The sequence below is a fragment of the Pleurodeles waltl genome, chromosome 7, assembly GCF_031143425.1.
Source record: "Pleurodeles waltl isolate 20211129_DDA chromosome 7, aPleWal1.hap1.20221129, whole genome shotgun sequence".
Classification (NCBI taxonomy): domain Eukaryota; kingdom Metazoa; phylum Chordata; class Amphibia; order Caudata; family Salamandridae; genus Pleurodeles; species Pleurodeles waltl.
In genome coordinates this window covers 984,300,692-984,328,564 of record NC_090446.1, presented here as the reverse complement: position 1 = coordinate 984,328,564, position 27,873 = coordinate 984,300,692, and the positions used below count along the sequence as shown (strand labels likewise).

Genomic DNA, 27,873 nt, shown 5'->3' with positions numbered 1-27,873 from the left:
GGAACATTATTTATAAAGGTGTATTTATACATACGTGGTACACGCAGTGAGACAAGCATGCTTGTTCGTACATAAATACATAATATCTACATTACTTCAAAAGTTATTGTCTCCGAGAGGCTGGTAAATGATTAATTTGTAACCTATCTTGTGCACAAGCAACATTACTCCTTCAGCTAAGTATGAAGCAGAAAAAAATCCTATCCAGTGCTGGTGGATATTAAAATGACCAAAGAAATCTAGTGTGAAATTGAAGTAGGATAAATGCTTGTTGGTTGATTTGTTAACTATAGTTTCTTAATGAATGGCACCATTAAGCGTGCAATAAAAAGATTAGCATCTGCATTTAAAGATATTTGTATTGTATGCATTTATATTGTGCACTCCACCATTAGTGTGGCACGTGGCATGAGAACAGCTTTGCCGTCATTGTAGGATGGTGCTATGTGGGACCTTTACAGGTGGGATATGGTGCTTTTGCAATTTTACGGCAAGCCCACACCTCTAGTTGCATCATTACTCAGTGAATCCAACCATCTGATTTCAGCAGTCTTACTAGGGCCTATGGGAGCACATTTCAGGCAGGTAGGCTTGTGTAAAATTAAGCATTAATTTGATAGTACAGGGTATACAAATAATAAATATTCAGTGTAAGAGAAAGGCACTGGTAAGCGTATTTAATAAAGTTACCACATTTTTAAATATGTAATATCAGCTAGGAACAATTTTAAGGTTTGGGTATGGCATAGTCAATGAGGAGGGAAATGAGAGGACTTTGCACTAGAGTTTATAGCAAAAAAAGGTGTGTGACAAGAGATAGAGAGTAAATTAAGTCTATCCTGCCATAATTGTCATTGGGCTCACACGAAAATAATAAGAACTCCTATTGTGCTTGCTCCTAAAAAATTTCTTTAAGTGTTACTGTGAGCACTGGTGCACCACCAATATACTTTCTCCCAGATCTGATTATATATTTAAACATTATGCTCAAGAAAGTAATGATGTACAAAGGGAAAACGTGTGTGGTGAAGATTATGATGTTGAAATACAAATAGTGACTTTAATAACCTAGTTTTGAATGGTGTAACAAAGTCAAAACATTTGGGACAAATTACTCAGCCTGTGTGGGTTCAACATTTTTTGGCGTACTGATAGTGACAGGCATCAACATCTTCTTCAGGACCTTAGTACCTTATAAGATTATACTTTAAACCTTTTGTTTGATTAGTCACACCTAATGGAATATGCACAGAAATTTGGGTCTTGATGGGTGACTTATCCCTGGATAATGTGTCCTGGACACAAGGGACTCCTAAGTCAAAGAGAGGTCTGGATAGGAAGGGCAGTTGCAGGGCACTAAAAAGACGAGTCCATATTCTTAGGTAGCGGTCATTTGAATGGCACTTGGACAGAGAAATTCTGAAAGCGACACTCCGGGTTCACTGAGATCTTTTTTGCCACCCGAAGGCAAACAGTCATATTTGGAAGACCTAATGACTCCTTTAAATTCTACACACCTATAATCTTAAGAGTTGTAGCCTTAATAGTTCTGCGGGCTGCAACTCATTAAAAAAGCACTACTGCCAACAACCTGAGGCTTGAGAACCATCTATAATATAATGTTTTTTAATGTTTTTGTGTGTTTAATCCTTCTAAGTTTGGCAGAGTTAAAGAAACAGCTGATTACATTGGAAATGTTGTTCCACTAAAATGACGACATAATAGTGGCATGGTATGTAACTCATGGACAGCTTTTAATTCATCTACAAGCACCAGATGGACATTACACCAATTAGATGGTATATGAAGAATTCACAAACTGGCCCACAGCTCACAGAAGAATGTACACTGCCACCGTTAACCAAGGAGTTGGAGGCACTTGCAAAGCAGACTCTATTTCTTTCAGATGCACCTGTTATTTTTCTTCTTAACTGTTGCTTGAAGAATCTTTACTTATGTCCAGTTAAACATGCACTTAAATAATGTCATCATTTTGAAGAAGTTATTAGCTTGGCTTTTTCTTCAAGAGGTTCTCGACGCTAGTACACTTTGCCAACACAGCTCCACATTTGCCCTGTTAGTCAAATACAGTTTAGATAGTGTTTGTCTGAAAAAACAACCAGTTGATATCTTTGCACGGCCACCGTAGATCCTCAGGCTGAAAGATGGGCTTGAAAAAACGATTAAAATAAGAACTTTATGTTAGTAAGCACCCTTTCTCGCTCTGATTTGATTTGACAACAGAACTGTATCTTCTTTTTAAGGTGGTGGTTAAATATTACGCACTAGTTAGCAGACGCTTTGATTACATTCTATCTGCCAAAGGTCTGTGTAGATTAATTCTGAAGACTGTACTAATTTTCAAAGAAGTGCTTACTTCTGCCTCAGAAAAAACGCTGTCATTGAGGAAAATATCAAGTAAATTATTTTCGTTGCTAGGTCATCCCTCAAACCTCCACTTTCTGAGCACAATGCTATACACACAAACATATTTATAGAGGGATAATATACAATTGTTCAGATTGAAACTCTTTTGAAGGGCACACTGCTATTCTCTGGCGCACTACAATTTTCTCCCTCCATAAAAGCAGACACACATCAGGGTGGTACATTAGCAGCTTATGGAAGTTTAGGACATGATGCAGCCTCATACTGGTTACTTGAGGGCGTGTATGTATGTGAAGGATTTGGGATCTGGGTGCAGGTGTTATGTACTCTAAGGCTTTTCTGGTCAATGAGGAGCACCCAGACAGCTGCTGAATGTCTATAACCTTTCAATTTCTTTCTCCTTCTAGTATACACCCAGCATGAGGGCCAACTACCTTTCTGTTGCGGATGAACAGATGCGACATTATGGGACTGATGTTACCACCTAGAGGTCCCGAACAGGTTCCAGGTTGTTGCAGGATATCGACTGCATCCTGCACAGGTTCGAGAAAATGCCTTCCGTGGGATCCACACTATGACCCAGGAGTATTTTGCACCATTCTCTTTGTGGATTCTGGAAAACATCCCTGGGCATGATCCATATACTACTCTCTGTGCACTAGTAGCCACGCTTTGTGCAGGTTCCATAAAGCACCCTGTGCAGCTTACAGTCTAAATTTGGCATGAGTTCCAGACACACTGCGTGAATCCCTTGCTATTGTTGAGCAGGTTCCAGACTTTGCCCTTTATGGACTCCAGGACATAACCTGGGCACGTTCTGTGCCACAAACATGCAAGTTCCAAAAAGCACCTGACACAAATTTGTTGCTGTACCAGCGAGGGTCCAGACAATATCCTGTGCAGATGTCTGCGACACAGCTTACACAATAGCGGCCTTCATCATTGTGTGTGTGTGTTGTTTTTTTTTTTTTTTTTGTCAAAATACTGAGGTCCTATTGTTGCAACCCAGATGTCAGCAAATTGTTTGCCGTTTTTGCGACAATAGGTTAAGAACACGTGGTACACTGGTACCTGCTCTTTTGAGACTGCGCCCATGCCATGGAAGACGTGGTGCTGTGTATTAACTTATGTCTTCCACTTGCGACTTTCTTTATCCTTTGGCTGTTATCCGCCACACATTTTAGGATGCAATATATCATTTCCTACATTCCAAAAACTGGTTTTGGGAGCAGAGAAGGTACTGTCTGTTGCCAAGTTTGCAAGGAATGAACAGGACAAACATTGTGACAGGGCCCTGTGATATACTGTATTCTTCATAAAGGAAAAATAAAAAACAATTGTACCTAAAACACTATCCCAATGAATGCAAGAGGCCTTTCTGGAATAGACGTTTTCTCTCCGTGCTGAACAGTCAACAATGTACGGTCCAGCATTATCAACTACGGTCAAAATCTGACTCCATTCCTCTAAGCACCTGCAGCGGATTATGAGTTTGTATTAAACAAATGGATGCCCGATCTTTGCTGTTGGTCCTTGGTTGCGAGTGAAGAGGTCTGGGGTGTCTGCTTGGCCTCTCCTGCCTGGATCTTTGGCAGTTGGTTTACTCAGGCCCACTGCGCCTTCTCCATTTTTTTTGTAGTCTCTGGTGCCTCTGCAGAGCTGCAGAATATCCCCAAATGTTTACATCGACTTCATATTTACCCTTTAAAGTGGTTCTGGGGAGTGCATAAAATGTATGTTTCACTTGGATTAGGCCACTCAGAATAGTGCACTCTTACTGAACTCCTCAAATATAATGTCAACATAATAACTTTGTGAGTGCTCCTCAAAGGTGTGAAATATTTCACGCACCTTTAGGACTTTTTTCTGTCCTTTTCCAAGGTCGAAAGGCTTTAGACCCGGCCTTAGGTTTTTATTATTTTCGATCTAAATAACATTCCTCCGAGTCCTTCACCAGAGCTTCCATTCTGGCATAAAATTCCCAGAAACCTCAAGTTGCGACATAGCAGGCACATTGACTTTTATTTTAGCTGTTGTTTTTGAGAATTGTAACATAAATAACATGAAAAAAGGTATTCCTACAAAGTCAGGAATTGGGGCCACTGGCCTGGTTTCTCTTGCTAGAAAGTAAAATGAAATGATGATCACTCCTATTTTAAAGCAAATAGTAGGTAACTGCTTAATAACTTTGCTAGTTGCGACATAGCAGGCACATTGACTTTTATTTTAGCTGTTGTTTTTGAGAATTGTAACATAAATAACATGAAAAAAGGTATTCCTACAAAGTCAGGAAATGGGGCCACTGGCCTGGTTTCTCTTGCTAGAAAGTAAAGTGAAATGATGATCACACCTATTTTAAAGCAAATAGTAGGTAACTGCTTAATAACTTTGCATGCCACCCTTCAGGATCACAACAGATGCTATCTTCACCCTTGAATTAGGAAACATTTACTGAAATACTATTTGTAGGTTTCAACACACACCTTTCAGCCTTTGAATCGGCGTCAAAAGAAGCAAGATTTAATGCCCAATTCTGACTGACAAGTTTGTACCTTTCCCTCCACCAAAGGTAAACACTGATCTATGCCTCTGTGGCTTGTTCTGGCGCTAACTCGCCATCACAGGTGGTTCTTTCAGTATAACCCAGTCAGCTTGTTTAGGGCTCAACTTGTAAGGGGACGACACAAGCAGATTTATTAGAGGCAGAGCATGTTTTTCATTAGCTAGATGTCCTGATTAACATCAGTTACTAGAGCAGCAAATGTACCAGCAAACAGAGGTGGTCTGTCTCATGGGTAAATCAAAAGACCGTGGCCGCTAAATGGTCAGCAGAATTTGGTCCAATTCACACATTTTGAGACCAGCCCCTCAGGGGCACCTGGCTGTCCCAAAATGTTCCTGTTTACCAACACGTCAAACACAATCGAAAATATGAACCTCGAGCATAATGAATCTGAAATGAGGACACTGTGCACAGTCACTGAAACTGGGGAGTCCCTGAGCCACCAAATTAGACACTATCCTCATACTGGAATAAACTGTGCAAGAAATTAGGCAGATGCTATTATTGGCATTGCCTGAGCACTCTTCATGGGGTAAGAGAAGACAGTTGAATCAGAAAATTCATTTCCCAAAAAAGTAAATTACACTGGCACTTGAATTCTTGCTGAATGGGACATTCTTCGGTACAAGGGGGGGGGGGTGGTGAGTTGCGACTGCAGTCAGAGCAATGATGACATATTGGGAACATTAATAAAAGAGGCTGATCAGTCTGTGGTCAGAGCTGACTGTCCTGTAGGTCAGTGGTGGCCTCCAGGAATCTCAAGGTGAGGGGTTGGTAGGGGAGGGAGGGGTAATAAAAAAATAATTAAAAAAACTTTACCTCTTCCCGTTGTCGCAGACTCCTACTGCCTCGCTCCTCTTCTTCTTATGTCCCAGCATTCACTGGGACACCAGCACAGGCTCCCCTGCAATTCTGGCTCTGCTTTCATGCTAACCCTAGCATGAAAGCAGCGTCAGGATTGGTCTGAGCGACTTGAACTTCCGCTCAGACACTGCCCTGGGGTCTGTGCAGTTTCTCTAATCCGGTTGTCTAACACAGCCGGATTAGAGAAACCTAAGTGCATATGTGTGTTTTCCGGCCTAAGACAACCGGCCAAACACCCATGTGCACTTAGGTGCACTCTCTCCTCCTACCTCCCGTGGCCCAGCCTGCCCCTCCCTTCACATGCTGTTGGCTGAGCAAGCAGCTGAAAGATGAATCGATAAAGAAATATTGTTTTATCCTTCAGCTCGTGGCTGAGCCAGGGGAGGGGCAACGCTCCTTCGCCATTGCGAACTGAAAAACGTCACAACATTGAGCTTCTGGAAGACGGGTAAAATTATCCAGAGTCCACCTCATGTTAGGCATCACTTCTAGGTAAATAACTGACTCAGCCTTGCTAGTCTTACAAGTAGAGGTGGAGCCGAGTCAGAGCCCACCAGCGGTGTGACTTGACTCTAGGAGCTTGTGTACAAGCCAAGCCGTAAAAATATTTGGCATGTAAATTGTGCAACAAACATGTAAAATGTATGATAATCTCTTCAAAATTAAAAAAAGTGATTTACTTTAACATGTGGAAGTGTTCACAATAGTGCACCCAAATAAATCACTATGTTGATGGGCATTTATTAAAAGTGATATTTTTTAAACATGAACTTAAAAACATTTCTTCCTATCCACCCTTAAGACAATGCCATTAGTGAACTAAAAGGCAAGGTAGTTGTCATGTGTACTCTACATATGGCATAGATTTTCATTATACATAGAGCAACATTATAGACCAATAAATCAAACATGTTTTTTTTCATAGCTGACATGCTGACCTTGCGTATTTCACAGTGATCCCATACAGGATAATAAAGAAAAAAATGCTCTGTGCAGTAATATAGTTGTCTACGATCTACAGTTTGGTCAAGTTGAAACCTGGAACTGAGCCCAGGTTTCCTTGTTTTACATCGCATCAACGGTTGGTCTTTAACTCTAACTCCTGGTGTATGAGATTAGAGTGTGGGTGGCAGGCAGAAGCCCCAAGCAAGCTCTGCACTTGAGGGCCTGCCTGAGTTAGGCATTTTGCTTGAGACTGCCCCGAGCTTTCAGTGGCTTGCCCACCTCTACTTAAGAGGCAACTCCCTGCTCAACAGGCCATCGTGTCTCAGTGGTGAATGCTATACAAATGCTACCATTTACTCACTTTCATGTCAAATCTACAATGATGCTATAAAGCTCAGAGCACACAACATCCACAGGTGCTGCTTATGGGGAAGGTCCACTTCTCCTGATGGCTGTAATAGCACGGGTGGAGGTAACACTGACCTACAAAAGTGCTCAGTACACAAGGACGCATCCCTCTACCCCCGACAATCCTATCTGAGCAGAGCCAGTTCTGGCTTCAAGGTTAAGGAACCAGCTGAGAATTCTTGGCTGCCTCTAGAACTACCCAAATACCCAGCTCAACAGGAAGCTTAAGATTTCCAGGTCCAGCATGACTGGGGAGAATAATCTGGAGGAGCGCAGAGATTGGGTGTGATGCAAAGTGAGACCACCATAGTGCTTACCACCCGGTTTTGAGGTCAGAGATAGTCGTTTTTATGAAAGGACTGGCGCACAACAGCACCCTGAACACCCTACTGGATGTAGCACTTCTTCTTGCTAATGTTCCATTGGTACAATGAGGCGTCAGGTGTGCAGGGCCTGGATTGTGACTGGTCCAGAAAGAAGCAACAGAGAGGGCAGTCTGAAACAATCTCTGTTTACGGAGTAAAAGGAAAACTATTACTATTACTTTGAGACAATGATGGACAATGCTTCCTGGTTTCATAATTAAAGATGTGCAGTAAGAAATTGTGCCATGGCATTGAATTAATTAAACGTGATGTCCAGCAGATAGGCTTGTTCAGTACTCACCTTTATAATTGTGGATAAATTGCCATAACCACTTATTCCATATGGGCATGTTTGTATTATTTTTCTTATATTAAAAAAAAAAAAAAACATTCTAAAGCAGTGGTTCCCATACTGTGGTCCGGGGACCCCTGGGAGTCCGTGAAGCCTCCTCAGGGGGTCCGCTACTGCTTAGAAAATTAAATATTATTAACAGATTAGATCCCCTGCTTCCAGTAATAACTCATTGCGGCGGTCCCTGATTCCAATAATGATCCAGTGGGGGTCCCCGGATTCCAGTAATGATAAAGTGGGGGTCCCCAGAAGTCAAAAGGTTGGGAACCCCTGTTCTAAAGAAATAAAATATATGTGTGGGTTTGGCTGCTGGCTGACCGGTTAGGGGGTGTCCCCTTGCACATAGATAGATAATGAGACAATAGCCACAATCCACATTTATTTTCTATAATAATGGCCTCGCCCTCATGTCCTTGAAAGCATTCTACATTCCTCTGTCAGCGCGTTAGTGTGGCACTAACCCATTCAATGTCTGTTATGTGGGCATTACTTGCACCCACAGGTGAAGGGGCATTCCAGAGCCTGAAGCCAGTTCTTGCCGCGTTAGCTTCACACATGCATTATTGGTGTCAGTTAGACAGTCAGAAACGCTTTATTCGATTATTGAAAAACAACCATAAATGCCTCACATACACCACTATCACTAACAATTAAAAACAAATTAATTAAAATATCAGAACATTAAAAAGAGAAATATCAGACCGTCCTAGAATTTCGTTTGCGTGCAGCTGACTTAAAAAAAATTGACATAAAAAGAGGTCAAAGGGTTTGAGAGCCTAGGCAGCAAATGCAGAGGAGGCTTATGTTGGCGAAAACCACAAAGCTTAAGAATGTTTTTTAAAACTTTAGTTTGAAATTCATAATATTTACAAAAGAAAATGTAATACTCTAGGGTTTGTCCAGAGATCTCATCACACGGAGAAACTAAAATCGATAATTGTTCATATTGGCCCAAGGGAAAGCACAGCGAAGATCAAATAGTTCCCAGACCAAATTTGGCTAAGAGAGCTATTTCCCTAGGACTCAGGACCCAAGTCAAATATGGCCAAGACAGGGGGGATGTTTGTACAATGACATAATCATGCAGTGAAGATTTCCTTCATTCAACTTGCTCCCTATATGCCACCCTGTGGCTTGTAAAGAGCTTTTTAACAATGAGAATATCTATTTTAGTCAACGAACTGGATGGAAGATGTAAACAAGTCATTCCATCCACTGGCTTTGGAAAACTATTGCAAATAATTTAGCCAGGGGACAGAATTGCCCTTCTCACAATTCAAACAGTCTAAGACAATCTCCCAATTGAGAGTTGTATGTTTATTAATCCAAACATTATTGGTGACTTCTGCAAGCTTATAACCGAGACCTTAATTGTGTCCGCACAAACTTGTTGGTGCCCCGACTCCTGACCACGTATTTATTGCGTTTCCAGGCTGGTCCATAAAAGACCCTCAAAGAGGCGCACTGTGATTAAACAGTGAGGTTTTCCAATCAGAGGTCTATTCAGAGCCACTGTCTTCCCTCTGATTTTTCTACCTCTCTCCACTGATGTCTATTAACTGAAAAACCTCTGTACAGCAAAAATGCAGCAAGGAGTGCCAAGTAATGTCCCAAATCCTAAAAATATTCATATGTGACTAAGTTAAAATCTGACTATGCAGTTGGATAGTATTTGACATCCATCTTCTTGTTGAAAAGGTCTTTACTTTTTGACAGGTTATTCAGTTGAAATATCACATATTTTCACATTGTTTTACCTCTTGCTATTTTCTGTTACTTTTCATGGTTGATGGAACTCACACCTTCTGCGAGTCTTGATGCTGGTTTAGTGTTTGTGCATCCACACAGAGAGCTTTGCTTCTTTCTCTGGGAACAAAACAGTACAGCAACACACACCTGCAGCTGTATAACGGTTGAATTAAGGACCAGGGGTGAAGACTGAAGAATTTTGGAATTAGAAGTATCTCTTCTGAGAAAATTAATTAAAAAAAATAAATAAACTGAGTCTGCATTTGTGTTTATTCTACAAGTACTGTGTGGGTGTATAGAGCGACACACACTGTTTCTGCACAGGCCACCCAAAACATGTATCTGCTAGACATGGCCACTGTCAGATATACGGTGTTATTACAACTAGCACATGCTTTTGGTGGTAAGTGGTTTAATTCCAAAGAGGCTTATAAAGACATTTTATCAATTTAAGAGGCATATCAGTGTCATCATTCTGGGGATAATTGAGTCATTTTATTCAATGAGGGCACATTTGGCTGCTCGTTTGATACATTTCTAGTAAATATGTGATCACTGGATCAGTTTCAGGGAGATTTGGGGAGTGTGATATCCCGTTAGGTGGTTTAAGGATTAATTTGTCCCCAATCCCTGCTTTTATGATCCCCCTTCTGGTTGTCCTTTTCACACTTTCTCATGGCTCTCCGTCCCCCAACCACCCCCCTAAGCCTCCTCCCCACCTTAACTTGCCCCACATTTTTCCTCTTCCTACTCCAGATAAAAAAGAAAGATATAGACTGGGAATCTTCCTTCACAAAGGCATTCTAATGTGATGTCCCTCCCACCATAAAGCACTTCATTGGGCAAAGCCTCATATCCATCAGTTCACAATGACTGCCTGCTTAAGGGGCGTCTCATCACATGGCATCACAGGCTTCCTCTGGTTAAGAAGTGCTAAAGTAAAGATCACTTCTGTGAAACTCTTCTCTTTGGGTCTGGCAGGGCACTCAGCCAGGATCCCCTACCCTGCAATGACTTTCACAACCCAGCAAAAAGACAATAACAGTACTCTTCTTTTTGAGGCTTGCAAAAATATCAGTTGATCATCTAGTATATACCTTTATGCTACATGTTAGAAAGCATTGTTATATGTGTTATATGACATTATTGTAACTACTTTAAGACTGCTCGTTGGCCAGTTCACAAATATTTCTTGGATAGTTCCTAATATGAGTTATTCGTCACACGATTCCTGATACCTCTCATGAGGCAATGCAATATAGGGTTTTATACTATGCATTTTTCAAAAAGTCCTGGCTAGATCCTCAGTTGTTCCATCTCTCTTTGCAACAACCTCTGTAGGACCAACATCCTTCTCCTAGATCTCACTTTAGCTTAAGCTACATAAATCTGCAATTAACTTTATTATCTTTCTATAATTACCAAACCAGGCTCAACTTACCTTTTATTCTCCCTCAAACTTTATATTCATATAGGAGTTTTATACAGTCCCACATGTTGTCTTGTACCTTCTTAAAACTGCTGAGATGGGAGCCTGACGGCAGTGGGAGTCCAGACGGATGCACAAAAAGAATCCCATCTCATTTCTAGGCACTGTCTGGGCACATTGGTGAAACACACGAATAGCTCTGTTTTGAGGAGAATGGTTAGGTAACAAGTGGTTAGGTTCCACCTTCAGGTATGGATTTGAGGAGATTTACTGTTTTGACCCTGTACCCCATGTGACCATCCACTGTATTGATTATTGGATAGCTCTAGCTGGGATAGTGGGGTGCCACCTGTTACATCCTTTCTTCCAGTAGTCCTTATGTACAAGGTACAGTTTGAAGTTAAAAAAAAAAGAAAATCAACAGTAGCATATTCAAGGCATTCAGGGTTTCCAAAGGTTCAGATATATCCCGACAGCTTGAATTTGTAATCTCTGCATTCTGTTTTTTGGCAGGTATGTGCATATTGAATCGCCATTAATCGGCATCCTGGACGTTGTAAATGTTTATCCAAAGCATGAATAGTTACATGTTAATGTCAGGGACAATATCATTGATTTTAGAAGCAAATGAAAGGTGTACATTTAGGGTGATTCCCCAAGTTTATGGCTTTCTTCAATATGATTTATGTAGTTCCCATGCTATAGAACCAGCCAAATGGAAATGTGGTAATAGTCTCCTGCCCCCACAACCAGAACCTTACATTTGGCTCCAGTTAGGCAGATGAAAATTGTTTATCCAGTGAAAGCATGATAGACATTTGGTGACTTGTGTGCCTCACTCTCTTGGTTGTTGTTCTGTCCTAGGGGGAATTTCAGATGGTCAGTGCACATCATGGAGTATGCCTGATATAGTTTTCGTATTTGTGTAAGAGGTCGCATGTAGTCATTATTCAAGAGGACAACTAGACATAACCCCTTGGCACGCTACATGACACCATTCTTGTGGACAATTCTGTGGCTCCACTGGAGGCCTGCCAAAAGTATTCCAAATATGATTATATTTAAGCTAAACCACAGCCATGCTTTCTCACGAAGGTGTTTTTATAACTCACAACATATCAGTATCAGAATGTTTGTTCTTGAATCACGTTTAGGCAGACTTCACATTTCTGGGAATTTCAAAACCCTCCACGTGGACTTCTTGAACATATGCCTAAAAACTGAGCAATCTCTCTGTTGAGTAGCTGTCTACATTCTTCTTAAACAGAGTTGGTTGGCCCTCTTAATAATGGTTCTGAGTTCTGATTAAACTACACTTGCTGAACTTCATAAATAGTTCCCTCTAAACTCAGTAACTCTGTATGTTCCTTTTAAACCACATCAAAGTGGACTTCACAGTAATTTTCTTGTTTACATCGTTCATAGATCACACCAAGGTGAGTCTCATGAATATTTTTCAGAGAACTGAGTAACCCATTTTTGTTCCTTCTAAACCACATCGAGGTGGACCCAACAAATATTTTCCTGGAAACTTAGTTACTCTCTGAATTCCTAGAAGATAGCATTGTGAGGACATCTATTATCACTGTACTGTACTCTTGCTCACGCCCCATTGTGGAAGAGACCAGCATTCCTCAAACAATTCCATTTTGAGTCTACAGGGACATGTAACTGAAAGCAAACTGATTGTTATGCCTAGAGGTTCTGATGAATTATCACTCGTCTGCTTAATCAAAGAATCACTGCAGGGTGTAGATTCCCAATGGCTAGCTTTCCCATCCCATATACACTAACTCTTTTTATTGACTAACAAGTTTGAAAACGCAAATTGTTTATTTCTAATTTTTTGATTGGTGGGATCTGCACTCTTGCTCAATAAGCCACAGAGTTGTTTTTTAGGGTTGAGCCTGAGAGTGCATGCTCATGTCTCACATGTGAGACACTGTTGTGTTCAGTAAAAGGCTTGGAGCCCGCTGCCCTCACTATTTGTTGGTTTATGTGGCATTCTTCTTTACAGCCACATAATTTGTCAAAGCACACCTGGCATCACTTCCGTTCCTCTGTGTGGAGCAGGGATCAAGCATTAACTGATTCAACTTAATTGGTGCCCATCCACTGCTCCCGACGTGATTGAGGTACTATTTTGTTCTAGCATCTAGTGCCCGCAAACAGAAGGCTTGTGACTGGCAAAAAATGTGCCCAGCAAGACAAACAAAATTGCAAAGTTTTATTTTTTAAAGCCAACTTTATTTTATTTTTTCAAGTTGTCTTTTGTCAGTTTCCACTCTTTTTTTTTTTTGCTCATGGGCACTGTTGTCAAAAGATGAGAATAAACTTGTTTGAAATATGCGAGACCTATTGCATTGCAAATGCTTGTCAATCTTATACAATTAAACAGTAGCACATCACTTTGCAAATGTGAGGACATTAGCATTTTTAATAATTGTGATGTGTGGCAATTATGAAGGGAAAGTTGAGTCTATTGTATAAAGATTTTAATGTAATGCCCTTCTTCATTTGTAAAATAATGGTAGCTGGTAATGTCGCCCACGCGCTCTATTATTTAACAAAATACAAAAGGCTGATCATTTCATGTATATTCAGTACAGTCCAGAATTGCAAATAGTCTGTCGGAGCTGAGAGCAGCACTAAATAAGAAACCAAACAAAATAAAACTTCAAACAGAACATTTTAGATAGAACACATCTTACATCCTCAATAGTCTTGATGTTCCATGCACTGCCTATCTCAAAGCTCCCAACACAGATATTCAGAAGTACATTCACACAAAATATCCGTAAGAACACACATAGAGAACACCTCACTTGCATCCAAATCACCAAAAAAAACACAATTTAGTTCACGATCGTGGTATCCAACTACACTCGCAAACAAAGTACCACATCAACAGGCGTGCATATGTATGTCTGTGAATATTACAGAGTGGCACAAGCCACTCTGTAGTTACAGTTAGGGTTACCAGAGTTACGAATTCTTCTAATTTTAATAACTTTGCACCCTTTTGATGATTTGCCACTAAACTTTACAGACCTATTCTTCCTTCTACATTGGCGTACGATGCAAAGTTTTGCGGTGATTGGTCAAAGGGGTGCTCAGATTAAAGGGGGGAGCCAAAATGCGTTTTTCCACAATTGCATTTTCCATAGACCTTTGTATCTTGGGTAGTGCGAAAATGGCAAAACAATTTAAATGACATTTGGCAGGATTAGACATAATGGCGCACAGGTGATCCTTTTTGGTACTACAGGTAAGAAGAGTAAGTATTTTTTAAGTTCTGAGGTTTTTTAACTTTGTTATATCTGTGGCCACTGTATTTTTGCTAAATTTCACTGTATTTCACAGGAGTACCATGGTACATAGCTATGACAAGTCATTATGTGATCTGATAATGACTACCTTTATAAAAGTTACAGGCATCCCTGTTGTTTTTAGGTACGCTTTCCTTGTGTTTTGTATTGCACCCTTAGATATAGGTAAGTATTGGGTTTGATGTTTTTCCCCTTTATTAAAGTGGGAATAGATAATAGGTATAGTTTCTATATATTTAAAAACAAATGTATGGTATACTGGGGTACTTCCTTGGGAGTACCACGGTACCAAATATAAATATGATAAAAAATCTAAAGTACACTGTAGTGACCCATATTCTACAAATATAGTGCACCAGTGTGTTTTCCATGATTAACATATTTAAATCTTCAGTAGAAAGTCTATGGAGTACATAGCAATACCTACAAATTACAGTGCTACTTTTTTTTTTTTAAATGTGCATTTCTCCCTAAGCGGCTGTAAAAATATATCAAGCATTCTAAATACATTTCTCTACCTAATTAATACTTTTCAATAAAGTGGTATTCGGTAGGAAACAACAATAAACCTACTACTCACCTAGATTTAAGACCCTAACCCAGATTGCAGGGAAACGCAGATAAAATGTGCTGAAAACGATACAGCTGCCTTTTACTTTTGGTAAACACAACCATTAGCCAATCACATACTGCCTGGTACAAGCATGTACCTTGGTATACCACAACCTGCTCATGATATACTGCAGCACAATATCTAACTAATTATTTTAAATATGTTAACTTTAAAAGTACTTACACTATTCACACATACTACCAAAAATTATGTTTACACCAAATAATATATTTTCCTGCCACATTACATCTACATCCGTTAACCTGCATTCACGCTACGTTCCAATTATCACACTCTACTGTACGCCACTATACTCTCCACTATGTGCCACTCCACTCCACTGTATGCCAAGCCACTCTACTCCCCCACTCCACACCATGTCACTGTACACTATTACACTCCATACCACTCCATTTTATGACACTCCCGAGTACATCAATACGCAGTACGCCCTTCCACTACACTACTCCACAATACGATATTCCACCGTATGCAACTCCACTCTACGACACCACCCTCTATGCTATTTCACTCTGTCACTCCACTTGAGTGTACACCACTGCACTGTATGCTATTCCTCTGTACACCACTGGACTGCAGGCCACTATATGCCACTCCACTCTAAGACAATCCACTGAATGCCATTACACTGTAAATCACTCCATTCAATGGCACTGAACGCTACTCTACAACACTTCACTGTACGCCACTCCAGTCTGTTATGCCACTACATCGTATCTCACGCCACTCTACTCTATGCTACTCCACTGTACACCACTCCACTATACGCCACCCCATTCCACTCCAATCTACCCCACTCCAATGCACACTATTCTGTTGTATGCAACTCCAGTGTACGCCACTCCACTCTGCTATTCCACTGAACACCACTACACTGTACTTCACTCCACTCTACACCACTCAGTCACTCCAGTCTACCCCACTCCAGTGTACACTATTTCACTGTATGCCACTCCAGTGTACGCTACCTGACTGTACGCCACTCTAGTCTATGCTGTTCCGCTATACGTCACTCCCATCTACACTACTCCAATGTACCCCCATCCAGTGTACACTGCTCCGCTGTATGCCACTCCAGTGTACGCCACTCTACACTATTATTCCACTGTATGCTGTTCAACTGTGACAGTTTAGTTTACCCCACTTCATTGTATTCTAATATAAAATATGCCAATACACTCTACAACTGTACTATACTCCACTGGCTCTCTCCGCACTCTATTCTGTTCTACTCTGCCATTCTAATATACGTCACTACACTGTATGCCACTCCTCAGTCTGCTATTGCACTGTACTCCACTTCAGTTTACCACAATACATTATACTCCGCTCCACTCTACAACACTCCACTATACAGTAGTCCTCTACAACATTTCATGCCACTACACTTTGCCACTCCACTGTACGCCACTCCACCATACAACAATCCACTGCATGCTATTCCACTGTACATCACTCCATTCTATGTCACGCCACTCTACACCAGTGTACTGTACTCTACTACACTCTACCATGTTCCACTTCATTGTGGGCCACTCGACTCTATGCTATTCTACTGTATGGCACTCCATTCAACGCCCTCCACTCTGTTCTTCCACTGTATGACAATCCACTCTACATCACTCCACAGTATGCTATTACACCCTAAGCCACTACAGTCAACCCCACTGCACTATACCCAATCCCTTCCACAACACTCTACTGTATAGCACTCCTCTCTATGCCACTCCAGTGTATGCTATTCCCCTATACGCAACTACAATGTACTAACTCCACTGCACACCAGTCTTTTGTATGGCAGACCATTGTGCACTATTCCACTCTGCCATTTACTCTACCCCACCATACACTATTCCACTGGTATGCCACTCCAGTGTAAGACACTCCACTCTGCACTGTTGCACTGTACACCAGTACACTCTGCCATTCAACTCTCGAATACTCCACTGTACGCCACTCCACTGTACGAGATTCAGCTGTATGCTGCTCAACTGTACGACACTCCAGTCCACTCCACTCCTCTGTATGCTACTACATTATAAACCAATAGACTCTACACTATTCTACTGTACTCAACTTTACTGGACATCATGACCCTCTGTGCTATTCCACTCCACGCCACTTTAATATACACCATTCCATTCTGCCACTCCACACTATGCCACTGCACTATACACCACTCAGACAATCCACTGTACGCTATTGCACTGTACATCATTCCACTGCATGCCAGTCTACTCTCCTCTACTACACTCTACCCTATTCCACTGTAGGACACGCCATCCTAGGCCAGTCCACTGTGAGCTATTCTATTGTATGCCACTCCACTCCTCTATGCTCTTCCACTGTACAGCACTCCACTCTACGCAACTCCACAGTACACTATTACTCTGTATGGCACTACAATCTACCCCACCACACTCTATCCCACTCCATTCTACAACACTCAACTGTACAGTATTCCACTGTAAAACACTGCAATCTACGCCACTACCCTGTATGCCACTCCACTCTATCCCACTCCTGCCTATGCTATTTCACTATACACCACTACACTGTACACCACTCCACCCCACTCCAGTATACACTGTTCCACTGTACTCTGTACCTCATGTCACTCTATGCCAGTCAACTCTAGAATACTCCACCTTACACCTTTCCACTCAATGCCACTCCACTGTATGCCATTCAACTGTACGCTACCCCACTGTACGCAATCTGCTCTGCACACTCCATTTTATGCCACTGTACACCACTACACGGTACACCTATCTACTCTACACTATTTCTCTGTACAAAACCTGACTGTACGGTGTAGGAAAGTACCATCTTGCCTGGCATGTTACCCCCATTTTTCACTGTATATATGTTGTTTTAGTTGTATGTGTCACTGGGACCCTGGTAACCCAGGGCCCCAGTGCTCATAAGTGTGCCTGAATGTGTTACCTGTGTAGTGACTAACTGTCTCACTGAGGCTCTGCTAATCAGAACCTCAGTGGTTATGCTCTCTCATTTCTTTCCAAATTGTCACTGACAGGCTAGTGACCATTTTTACCAATTTACATTGGCTTACTGGAACACCCTTATAATTCCCTAGTATATGGTACTGAGGTACCCAGGGTATTGGGGTTCCAGGAGATCCCTATGGGCTGCAGCATTTCTTTTGCCACCCATAGGGAGCTCTGACAATTCTTACACAGACCTGCCACTGCAGCCTGAGTGAAATAACGTCCACGTTATTTCACAGCCATTTTACACTGCACTTAAGTAACTTATAAGTCACCTATATGTCTAACCTTTACCTGGTAAAGGTTAGGTGCAAAGTTACTTAGTGTGAGGGCACCCTGGCACTAGCCAAGGTGACCCCACATTGTTCAGAGCCAATTCACTGAACTTTGTGAGTGCGGGGACACCATTACACGCGTGCACTACATATAGGTCACTACCTATATGTAGCTTCACCATGGTAACTCCGAATATGGCCATGTAACATGTCTATGATCATGGAATTGCCCCCTCTATGCCATCCTGGCATTGTTGGTACAATTCCATGATCCCAGTGGTCTGTAGCACAGACCCTGGTACTGCCAGACTGCCCTTCCTGGGGTTTCTCTGCAGCTGCTGCTGCTGCCAACCCCTCAGACAGGCAGCTGCCCTCCTGGGGTCCAGCCAGGCCTGGCCCAGGATGGCAGAACAAAGAACTTCCTCTGAGAGAGGGTGTGACACCCTCTCCCTTTGGAAAATGGTGTGAAGGCAGGGGAGGAGTAGCCTCCCCCAGCCTCTGGAAATGCTTTGTTGGGCACAGATGTGCCCAATTCTGCATAAGCCAGTCTACACCGGTTCAGGGACCCCTTAGCCCCTGCTCTGGCGCGAAACTGGACAAAGGAAAGGGGAGTGACAACTCCCCTGACCTGCACCTCCCCTGGGAGGTGTCCAGAGCTCCTCCAGTGTGCTCCAGACCTCTGCCATCTTGGAAACAGAGGTGCTGCTGGCACACTGGACTGCTCTGAGTGGCCAGTGCCACCAGGTGACGTCAGAGACTCCTTGTGATAGGCTCCTTCAGGTGTTAGTAGCCTTTCCTCTCTCCTAGGTAGCCAAACCCTCTTTTCTGGCTATTTAGGGTCTCTGTCTCTGGGGAAACTTTAGATAACGAATGCATGAGCTCAGCCGAGTTCCTCTGCATCTCTCTCTTCACCTTCTGATAAGGAATCGACCGCTGACCGCGCTGGAAGCCTGCAAACCTGCAACATAGTAGCAAAGACGACTACTGCAACTCTGTAACGCTGATCCTGCCGCCTTCTCGACTGTTTTCCTGCTTGTGCATGCTGTGGGGGTAGTCTGCCTCCTCTCTGCACCAGAAGCTCCGAAGAAATCTCCCGTGGGTCGACGGAATCTTCCCCCTGCAACCGCAGGCACCAAAAAGCTGCATTACCGGTCCCTTGGGTCTCCTCTCAGCACGACGAGCGAGGTCCCTCGAATCCAGCGACACCGTCCAAGTGACCCCCACAGTCCAGTGACTCTTCAGCCCAAGTTTGGTGGAGGTAAGTCCTTGCCTCACCTCGCTGGGCTGCATTGCTGGGAACCGCGACTTTGCAAGCTACTCCGGCCCCTGTGCACTTCCGGCGGAAATCCTTCATGCACAGCCAAGCCTGGGTCCACGGCACTCTAACCTGCATTGCACGACTTTCTAAGTTGGTCTCCGGCGACGTGGGACTCCTTTGTGCAACTTCGGCGAGCACCGTTTCACGCATCCTCGTAGTGCCTGTTTCTGGCACTTCTCCGGGTGCTACCTGCTTCAGTGAGGGCTCTTTGTCTTGCTCGACGGCCCCTCTCTCTGCAGGTCTAATTTGCGACCTTCTGGCCCCTCCTGGGCCCCAGCAGCGTCCAAAAACGCCAAACACACGATTTGCGTGTAGCAAGGATTGTTGGCGTCCATCCGGCGGGAAAACACTTCTGCACGACTCTCCAAGGCGTGGGGGATCCATCCTCCAAAGGGGAAGTTTCTAGCCCTTGTCGTTCCTGCAGTATTCACAGTTCTTCAGCCTAGTAAGAGCTTCTTTGCACCAACCGCTGGCATTTCTTGGGCATCTGCCCATCTCCGAGCTGCTTGTGACTTTTGGACTTGGTCCCCTTGTTCCACAGGTACCCTCAGTCAGGAATCCATCGTTGTTGCATTGCTGATTTGTGTTTTCCTTGCATTTTTCCTCTAACACGACTATTTTGTCCTTAGGGGAACTTTAGTGCACTTTGCACTCACTTTTCAGGGTCTTGGGGAGGGTTATTTTGCTAACTCTCACTATTTTCTAATAGTCCCAGCGACCCTCTACAAGGTCACATAGGTTTGGGGTCCATTCATGGTTCGCATTCCACTTTTGGAGTATATGGTTTGTGTTGCCCCTATCCCTATGTTTCCCCATTGCATCCTATTGTAACTATACATTGTTTGCACTGTTTTCTAAGACTATACTGCATATTTTTGCTATTGTGTATATATATCTTGTGTATATTTCCTATCCTCTCACTGAGGGTACACTCTAAGATACTTTGGCATATTGTCATAAAAATAAAGTACCTTTATTTTTAGTATAACTGTGTATTGTGTTTTCTTATGATATTGTGCATATGACACTAAGTGGTACTGTAGTAGCTTCACACGTCTCCTAGTTCAGTCTAAGCTGCTCTGCTAAGCTACCATTATCTATCAGCCTAAGCTGCTAGACACTCTATACACTAATAAGGGATAACTGGGCCTGGTGCAAGGTGCAAGTACCCCTTGGTACTCACTACAAGCCAGTCCAGCCTCCTACATTGGTTGTGCAGCGGTGGGATAAGTGCTTTGAGACTACTTACCACTCTTGTCATTGTACTTTTCATAAGAGAAAAATATACAAAACAAGGTCAGTGTATATACACATAGCCAAAAAGTTTTGCATTTCCTCTTTTCACTCTTTTCTAAGTGCTGAAAAGTACTTCTAAACTTTCAAAAAGTTCTTAAAAAGTTTAAAAAGTTTTTTCTGTCTTTCCAAAAAGTTCTGAAAACTTTTTTCTCTTTGTCTATCACTTTAACTCTCTCTAAAAATGTCTGGCACAGGCCAAAAAGTTGAACTGTCCAAACTTGCATATGATCACCTTAGCTGGAAAGGAGCAATGAGTCTCTGCATAGAGAGAGGTTTGAGTGTAGGGAAGAATCCTTCCTTAGAACTGTTAATTAATATGCTTAGAGTACAGGATAAGGCCATAAGTGCCCAATCTGTAGAAAAAGTAGCTAATGGTTCTCAATCTGATCCAGGGACTCCCCCAGGAAAAGGTTCAGGAAAGAAACTTCTCAGCCTGCCCATTACTAGACAGTCTAGCATAGTTGGTACAGAGGTTGAATCACATCATACTGATGATGTGCTCTCACATTATGCTAGTAGCCAAGCTGTTAGGGTGCCCCTTGTAAGGGACAGGTCTCCTTCTGTTCATTCCCATCATACCTCTGTATCTAGAAATGTCCCTCCCACCCACCCTGATGACAGATTGTTAGAAAGGGAGCTCAATAGATTGAGAGTGGAACAAACCAGACTGAAGCTCAAGAAGCAACAGCTGTATTTGGATAGACAGTCTTTAGAAATAGAGAGGGAAAGACAGAAGATGGGTTTAGATACCCATGGTGGCAGCAGCAGTATTCCCCATAGTCATCCTGCAAAAGAGCATGATTCCAGGAATCTGCACAAGATAGTTCCCCCTTATAAGGAGGGGGATGACATTAACAAGTGGTTTGCTGCACTTGAGAGGGCCTGTGTTGTACAGGATGTCCCTCAAAAGCAGTGGGCTGCTATCCTATGGCTATCATTTACTGGAAAAGGTAGGGATAGGCTCCTTACTGTAAAAGAAAATGATGCTAACAATTTCCAAGTTCTTAAGAATGCACTCCTGGATGGTTATGGCTTAACCACTGAACAGTACAGGATAAAGTTCAGAGATACCAAAAAGGAGTCTTCACAAGACTGGGTTGATTTCATTGACCAGGCAGTGAAGGCCTTGGAGGGGTGGTTACATGGCAGTAAAGTTACTGATTATGACAGCCTGTATAACTTGATCCTGAGAGAGCATATTCTTAATAATTGTGTGTCTGATTTGTTGCACCAGTACTTGGTGGACTCTGATCTGACCTCTCCCCAAGAATTGGGAAAGAAGGCAGACAAATGGGTCAGAACAAGAGTGAACAGAAAAGTTCATACAGGGGGCGACAAAGATGGCAACAAAAAGAAGGATGGTAAGTCTTCTGACAAGGGTGGGGACAAATCTAAAAATGAGTCTTCATCAGGCCCACAAAAACACTCTGGTGGGGGTGGTGGGCCCAAATCCTCCTTTAATCAGAACAAGGAAAAGAAACCATGGTGCTATTTATGTAAAATAAAAGGCCATTGGACAACAGATCCCAGTTGTCCAAAGAAAGGCACCACAGCTCCTACCACTACAACCCCTACTGCTACACCTAGTGTCCCTACTAATAGCAGTGGTGGTGGGAGCAAACCTACTAATAGCCAATCCAAGGGAGTAGCTGGGCTCACTTTTGGTAATTTAGTTGGGGTAGGTCTAATTAGGGAGACCACAGAGGCTACTTTAGTCTCTGAAGGGGCTATTGACTTAGCCACTTTGGTTGCTTGCCCCCATAACTTGGAGAAGTACAAGCAACTAACCCTAATAAATGGTGTTGAGGTCCAGGCCTACAGGGACACAGGTGCCAGTGTCACAATGGTGATTGAGAAACTGGTGCACCCTGAACAACACATACTTGGACACCAGTACCAAGTAACCGATGCTCACAACATAACACAAAGCCACCCCATGGCTGTTGTAAATCTCAACTGGGGGGGGGTATCTGGTCCAAAGAAAGTTGTGGTAGCTTCAGATTTACCTGTAGACTGTCTATTAGGGAACGATTTGGAGACATCAGCTTGGTCAGATGTGGAGTTGGAGGCCCATGCAGCAATGCTGGGCATCCCAGGGCATATTTTTGCTTTGACAAGGGCTCAGGCCAAAAAGCAAAAAGGACAGGGAAGCTTGGATCCTGGAACAATGGACCAAGTGCTCCCTAAAGCTAGGGCTAGTAGAAGCAAACCACTTCCTACTATCCCTCCCTCTACAGTGGATTCTACTTCTGAGGAAGAAGAATTCCCTCCCTGTGCAGAACCTACACCAGAGGAGCTGGAAGCAGACACTGCTGAGCTTTTGGGTGAAGGGGGGCCTGCCAGAGAGGAGCTGAGTGTGGCACAGCAAACCTGTCCCACATTAGAGGGTCTCAGACAGCAAGCTGTCAAACAGGCTAATGGGGATGTCAGTGACTCACACAGAGTTTACTGGGAGGACAACCTCTTGTACACTGAGCATAGGGATCCTAAACCTGGAGCTGCCAGGAGATTAGTGATTCCTCAGGAGTACAGAAAGTTCCTCCTAACACTGGCACATGACATTCCCTTAGCTGGGCACCTGGGTCAAATGAAAACTTGGGACAGATTGGTACCACTGTTTCATTGGCCTAGGATGTCTGAGGACACAAAAGAATTTTGTAAGTCCTGTGAAACCTGTCAAGCCAGTGGCAAGACAGGTGGCACTCCAAAGGCACCCCTTATCCCACTGCCTGTGGTTGGGGTTCCCTTTGAAAGGGTAGGGGTTGACATAGTTGGCCCCCTTGACCCTCCTACTGCTTCAGGCAATAGGTTTATCTTGGTGGTAGTGGACCATGCCACAAGATATCCTGAAGCTATTCCTTTAAGGACCACTACAGCTCCTGCAGTGGCAAAGGCCCTCCTGGGAATATTTTCCAGGGTGGGCTTCCCAAAGGAAGTAGTATCAGACAGAGGAAGCAATTTCATGTCTGCATACTTAAAGGCCATGTGGAAGGAGTGTGGTGTAACTTATAAGTTCACAACACCCTATCATCCACAAACAAATGGACTGGTGGAGAGATTTAATAAAACTCTCAAAGGCATGATTATGGGACTCCCTGAAAAACTCCGCAGGAGATGGGATATCCTTCTACCATGCCTCCTTTTTGCCTACAGGGAGGTACCCCAGAAAGGAGTGGGCTTCAGCCCCTTTGAACTTCTTTTTGGACACCCTGTTAGGGGTCCACTCACACTTGTAAAGGAGGGTTGGGAACAACCTTTAAAAGCTCCTAAGCAGGATATTGTGGATTATGTACTTGGCCTCAGATCAAGGATGGCTGAATACATGAAAAAGGCCAGTAAAAACCTTCAGGCCAGCCAAGAGCTCCAGAAGCAATGGCATGATCAGAAGGCTGTTTTGGTTCAGTACCAACCAGGGCAGAAAGTGTGGGTCTTGGAGCCTGTGGCCCCAAGAGCACTCCAAGATAAATGGAGTGGACCCCACACAATTGTTGAAAAGAAGGGTGAAGTCACCTACTTGGTTGACTTAGGCACTGCCAGGAGTCCCCTTAGGGTGCTCCATGTCAACCGCCTGAAACCCTACTATGACAGGGCTGATCTCACCCTGCTCATGGCAACAGATGAGGGACAGGAAGAAAACAGTGATCCTCTACCTGATCTCTTCTCTTCCACAGAACAAGATGCTCTTGTGGAAGGTGTAGTTTTGGCTGATTGTCTTACTGCTGAGCAGAAAGATAATTGCATAAATCTCCTAGGACAATTTTCAGAACTCTTCTCCATTGTGCCAGGCACCACTTCTTGGTGTGAGCACACTATAGATACTGGAGACAGTTTACCTGTCAAAAGTAAGATCTATAGGCAGCCTGACCATGTCAGGGACTGCATAAAGCTAGAAGTTCAGAAAATGTTGGAACTAGGAGTGGTTGAGCACTCTGACAGTCCATGGGCTTCTCCTGTGGTACTGGTACCAAAACCCAATTCTAAAGATGGAAAGAAGGAAATGAGGTTTTGTGTAGACTATAGAGGTCTCAACTTGGTAACCAAAACTGATGCTCACCCTATACCCAGGGCAGATGAGCTCATAGATACACTGGCATCTGCCAAGTATCTAAGCACTTTTGATTTGACTGCAGGGTATTGGCAGATCAAATTGTCAGAAGATGCTAAACCTAAGACTGCATTTTCTACCATTGGAGGACATTACCAGTTTACTGTAATGCCTTTTGGTTTGAAAAATGCACCTGCCACTTTTCAGAGGTTGGTGAACACAGTCCTGCAAGGGCTGGAAGCTTTCAGTGCAGCATATTTGGATGATATAGCTGTCTTTAGCTCCAGCTGGGATGATCACCTGGTCCACCTATGGAAAGTTTTGGAGGCTCTGCAAAAGGCAGGCCTCACTATCAAGGCTTCAAAGTGCCAGATAGGGCAGGGTAAGGTGGTTTATCTGGGACACCTTGTTGGTGGGGAACAGATTGCACCACTTCAGGGGAAAATCCAAACTATTATTGATTGGGTTCCCCCTACCACTCAGACTCAGGTGAGAGCCTTCCTAGGCCTCACTGGGTATTACAGGAGGTTCATTAAGAACTATGGCTCCATTGCAGCCCCTCTTAATGACCTCAAATCCAAGAAAATGCCTAAAAAGGTATTATGGACAGCAAACTGTCAGAAAGCTTTTGAGGCGCTGAAGCAGGCCATGTGCTCTGCACCTGTCCTGAAAAGCCCTTGTTACTCTAAAAAATTCTATGTCCAAACTGATGCATCTGAATTAGGAGTAGGGGCAGTCCTATCACAACTTAATTCTGAGGGCCAGGATCAACCTGTTGCTTTCATTAGTAGAAGGTTGACCCCTAGAGAAAAGCATTGGTCTGCCATTGAGAGGGAGGCCTTTGCTGTGGTCTGGGCTCTGAAGAAGTTGAGGCCATACCTGTTTGGCACTCACTTCATTGTTCAGACAGACCACAAACCTCTACTTTGGCTAAAACAAATGAAAGGTGAAAATCCAAAATTGTTGAGGTGGTCCATATCCCTACAGGGAATGGACTATACAGTGGAACATAAACCTGGGAGTAGCCACTCCAATGCAGATGGACTCTCCAGATATTTCCACTTAGACAATGAAGACTCATCAGGTAATGGCTAGTCTTATTGTCCTTCGTTTGGGGGGGGGTTGTGTAGGAAAGTACCATCTTGCCTGGCATGTTACCCCCATTTTTCACTGTATATATGTTGTTTTAGTTGTATGTGTCACTGGGACCCTGGTAACCCAGGGCCCCAGTGCTCATAAGTGTGCCTGAATGTGTTACCTGTGTAGTGACTAACTGTCTCACTGAGGCTCTGCTAATCAGAACCTCAGTGGTTATGCTCTCTCATTTCTTTCCAAATTGTCACTGACAGGCTAGTGACCATTTTTACCAATTTACATTGGCTTACTGGAACACCCTTATAATTCCCTAGTATATGGTACTGAGGTACCCAGGGTATTGGGGTTCCAGGAGATCCCTATGGGCTGCAGCATTTCTTTTGCCACCCATAGGGAGCTCTGACAATTCTTACACAGGCCTGCCACTGCAGCCTGAGTGAAATAACGTCCACGTTATTTCACAGCCATTTTACACTGCACTTAAGTAACTTATAAGTCACCTATATGTCTAACCTTTACCTGGTAAAGGTTAGGTGCAAAGTTACTTAGTGTGAGGGCACCCTGGCACTAGCCAAGGTGACCCCACATTGTTCAGAGCCAATTCACTGAACTTTGTGAGTGCGGGGACACCATTACACGCGTGCACTACATATAGGTCACTACCTATATGTAGCTTCACCATGGTAACTCCGAATATGGCCATGTAACATGTCTATGATCATGGAATTGCCCCCTCTATGCCATCCTGGCATTGTTGGTACAATTCCATGATCCCAGTGGTCTGTAGCACAGACCCTGGTACTGCCAGACTGCCCTTCCTGGGGTTTCTCTGCAGCTGCTGCTGCTGCCAACCCCTCAGACAGGCAGCTGCCCTCCTGGGGTCCAGCCAGGCCTGGCCCAGGATGGCAGAACAAAGAACTTCCTCTGAGAGAGGGTGTGACACCCTCTCCCTTTGGAAAATGGTGTGAAGGCAGGGGAGGAGTAGCCTCCCCCAGCCTCTGGAAATGCTTTGTTGGGCACAGATGTGCCCAATTCTGCATAAGCCAGTCTACACCGGTTCAGGGACCCCTTAGCCCCTGCTCTGGCGCGAAACTGGACAAAGGAAAGGGGAGTGACCACTCCCCTGACCTGCACCTCCCCTGGGAGGTGTCCAGAGCTCCTCCAGTGTGCTCCAGACCTCTGCCATCTTGGAAACAGAGGTGCTGCTGGCACACTGGACTGCTCTGAGTGGCCAGTGCCACCAGGTGACGTCAGAGACTCCTTGTGATAGGCTCCTTCAGGTTTTAGTAGCCTTTCCTCTCTCCTAGGTAGCCAAACCCTCTTTTCTGGCTATTTAGGGTCTCTGTCTCTGGGGAAACTTTAGATAACGAATGCATGAGCTCAGCCGAGTTCCTCTGCATCTCTCTCTTCACCTTCTGATAAGGAATCGACCGCTGACCGCGCTGGAAGCCTGCAAACCTGCAACATAGTAGCAAAGACGACTACTGCAACTCTGTAACGCTGATCCTGCCGCCTTCTCGACTGTTTTCCTGCTTGTGCATGCTGTGGGGGTAGTCTGCCTCCTCTATGCACCAGAAGCTCCGAAGAAATCTCCCGTGGGTCGACGGAATCTTCCCCCTGCAACCGCAGGCACCAAAAAGCTGCATTACCGGTCCCTTGGGTCTCCTCTCAGCACGACGAGCGAGGTCCCTCGAATCCAGCAACACCGTCCAAGTGACCCCCACAGTCCAGTGACTCTTCAGCCCAAGTTTGGTGGAGGTAAGTCCTTGCCTCACCTCGCTGGGCTGCATTGCTGGGAACCGCGACTTTG

At 43.7% G+C, this 27,873-nt stretch overlaps 1 protein-coding gene across 1 annotated transcript in view; it reads left to right on the top strand.

Annotated features, from left to right (window-relative positions):
- The window catches only part of TTYH2 (tweety family member 2), a 274,070-nt gene extending 267,485 nt beyond the window's left edge, over nucleotides 1-6,585 (top strand). The window contains exon 14 of the mRNA XM_069199802.1: nucleotides 2,796-6,585. Coding sequence (XP_069055903.1) covers nucleotides 2,796-2,876 — 81 coding nt within the window. The 3' untranslated portion in view covers nucleotides 2,877-6,585. The remainder of the gene's footprint in view (nucleotides 1-2,795) is intronic.
- The last annotated feature ends 21,288 nt before the right edge of the window (nucleotides 6,586-27,873 follow it).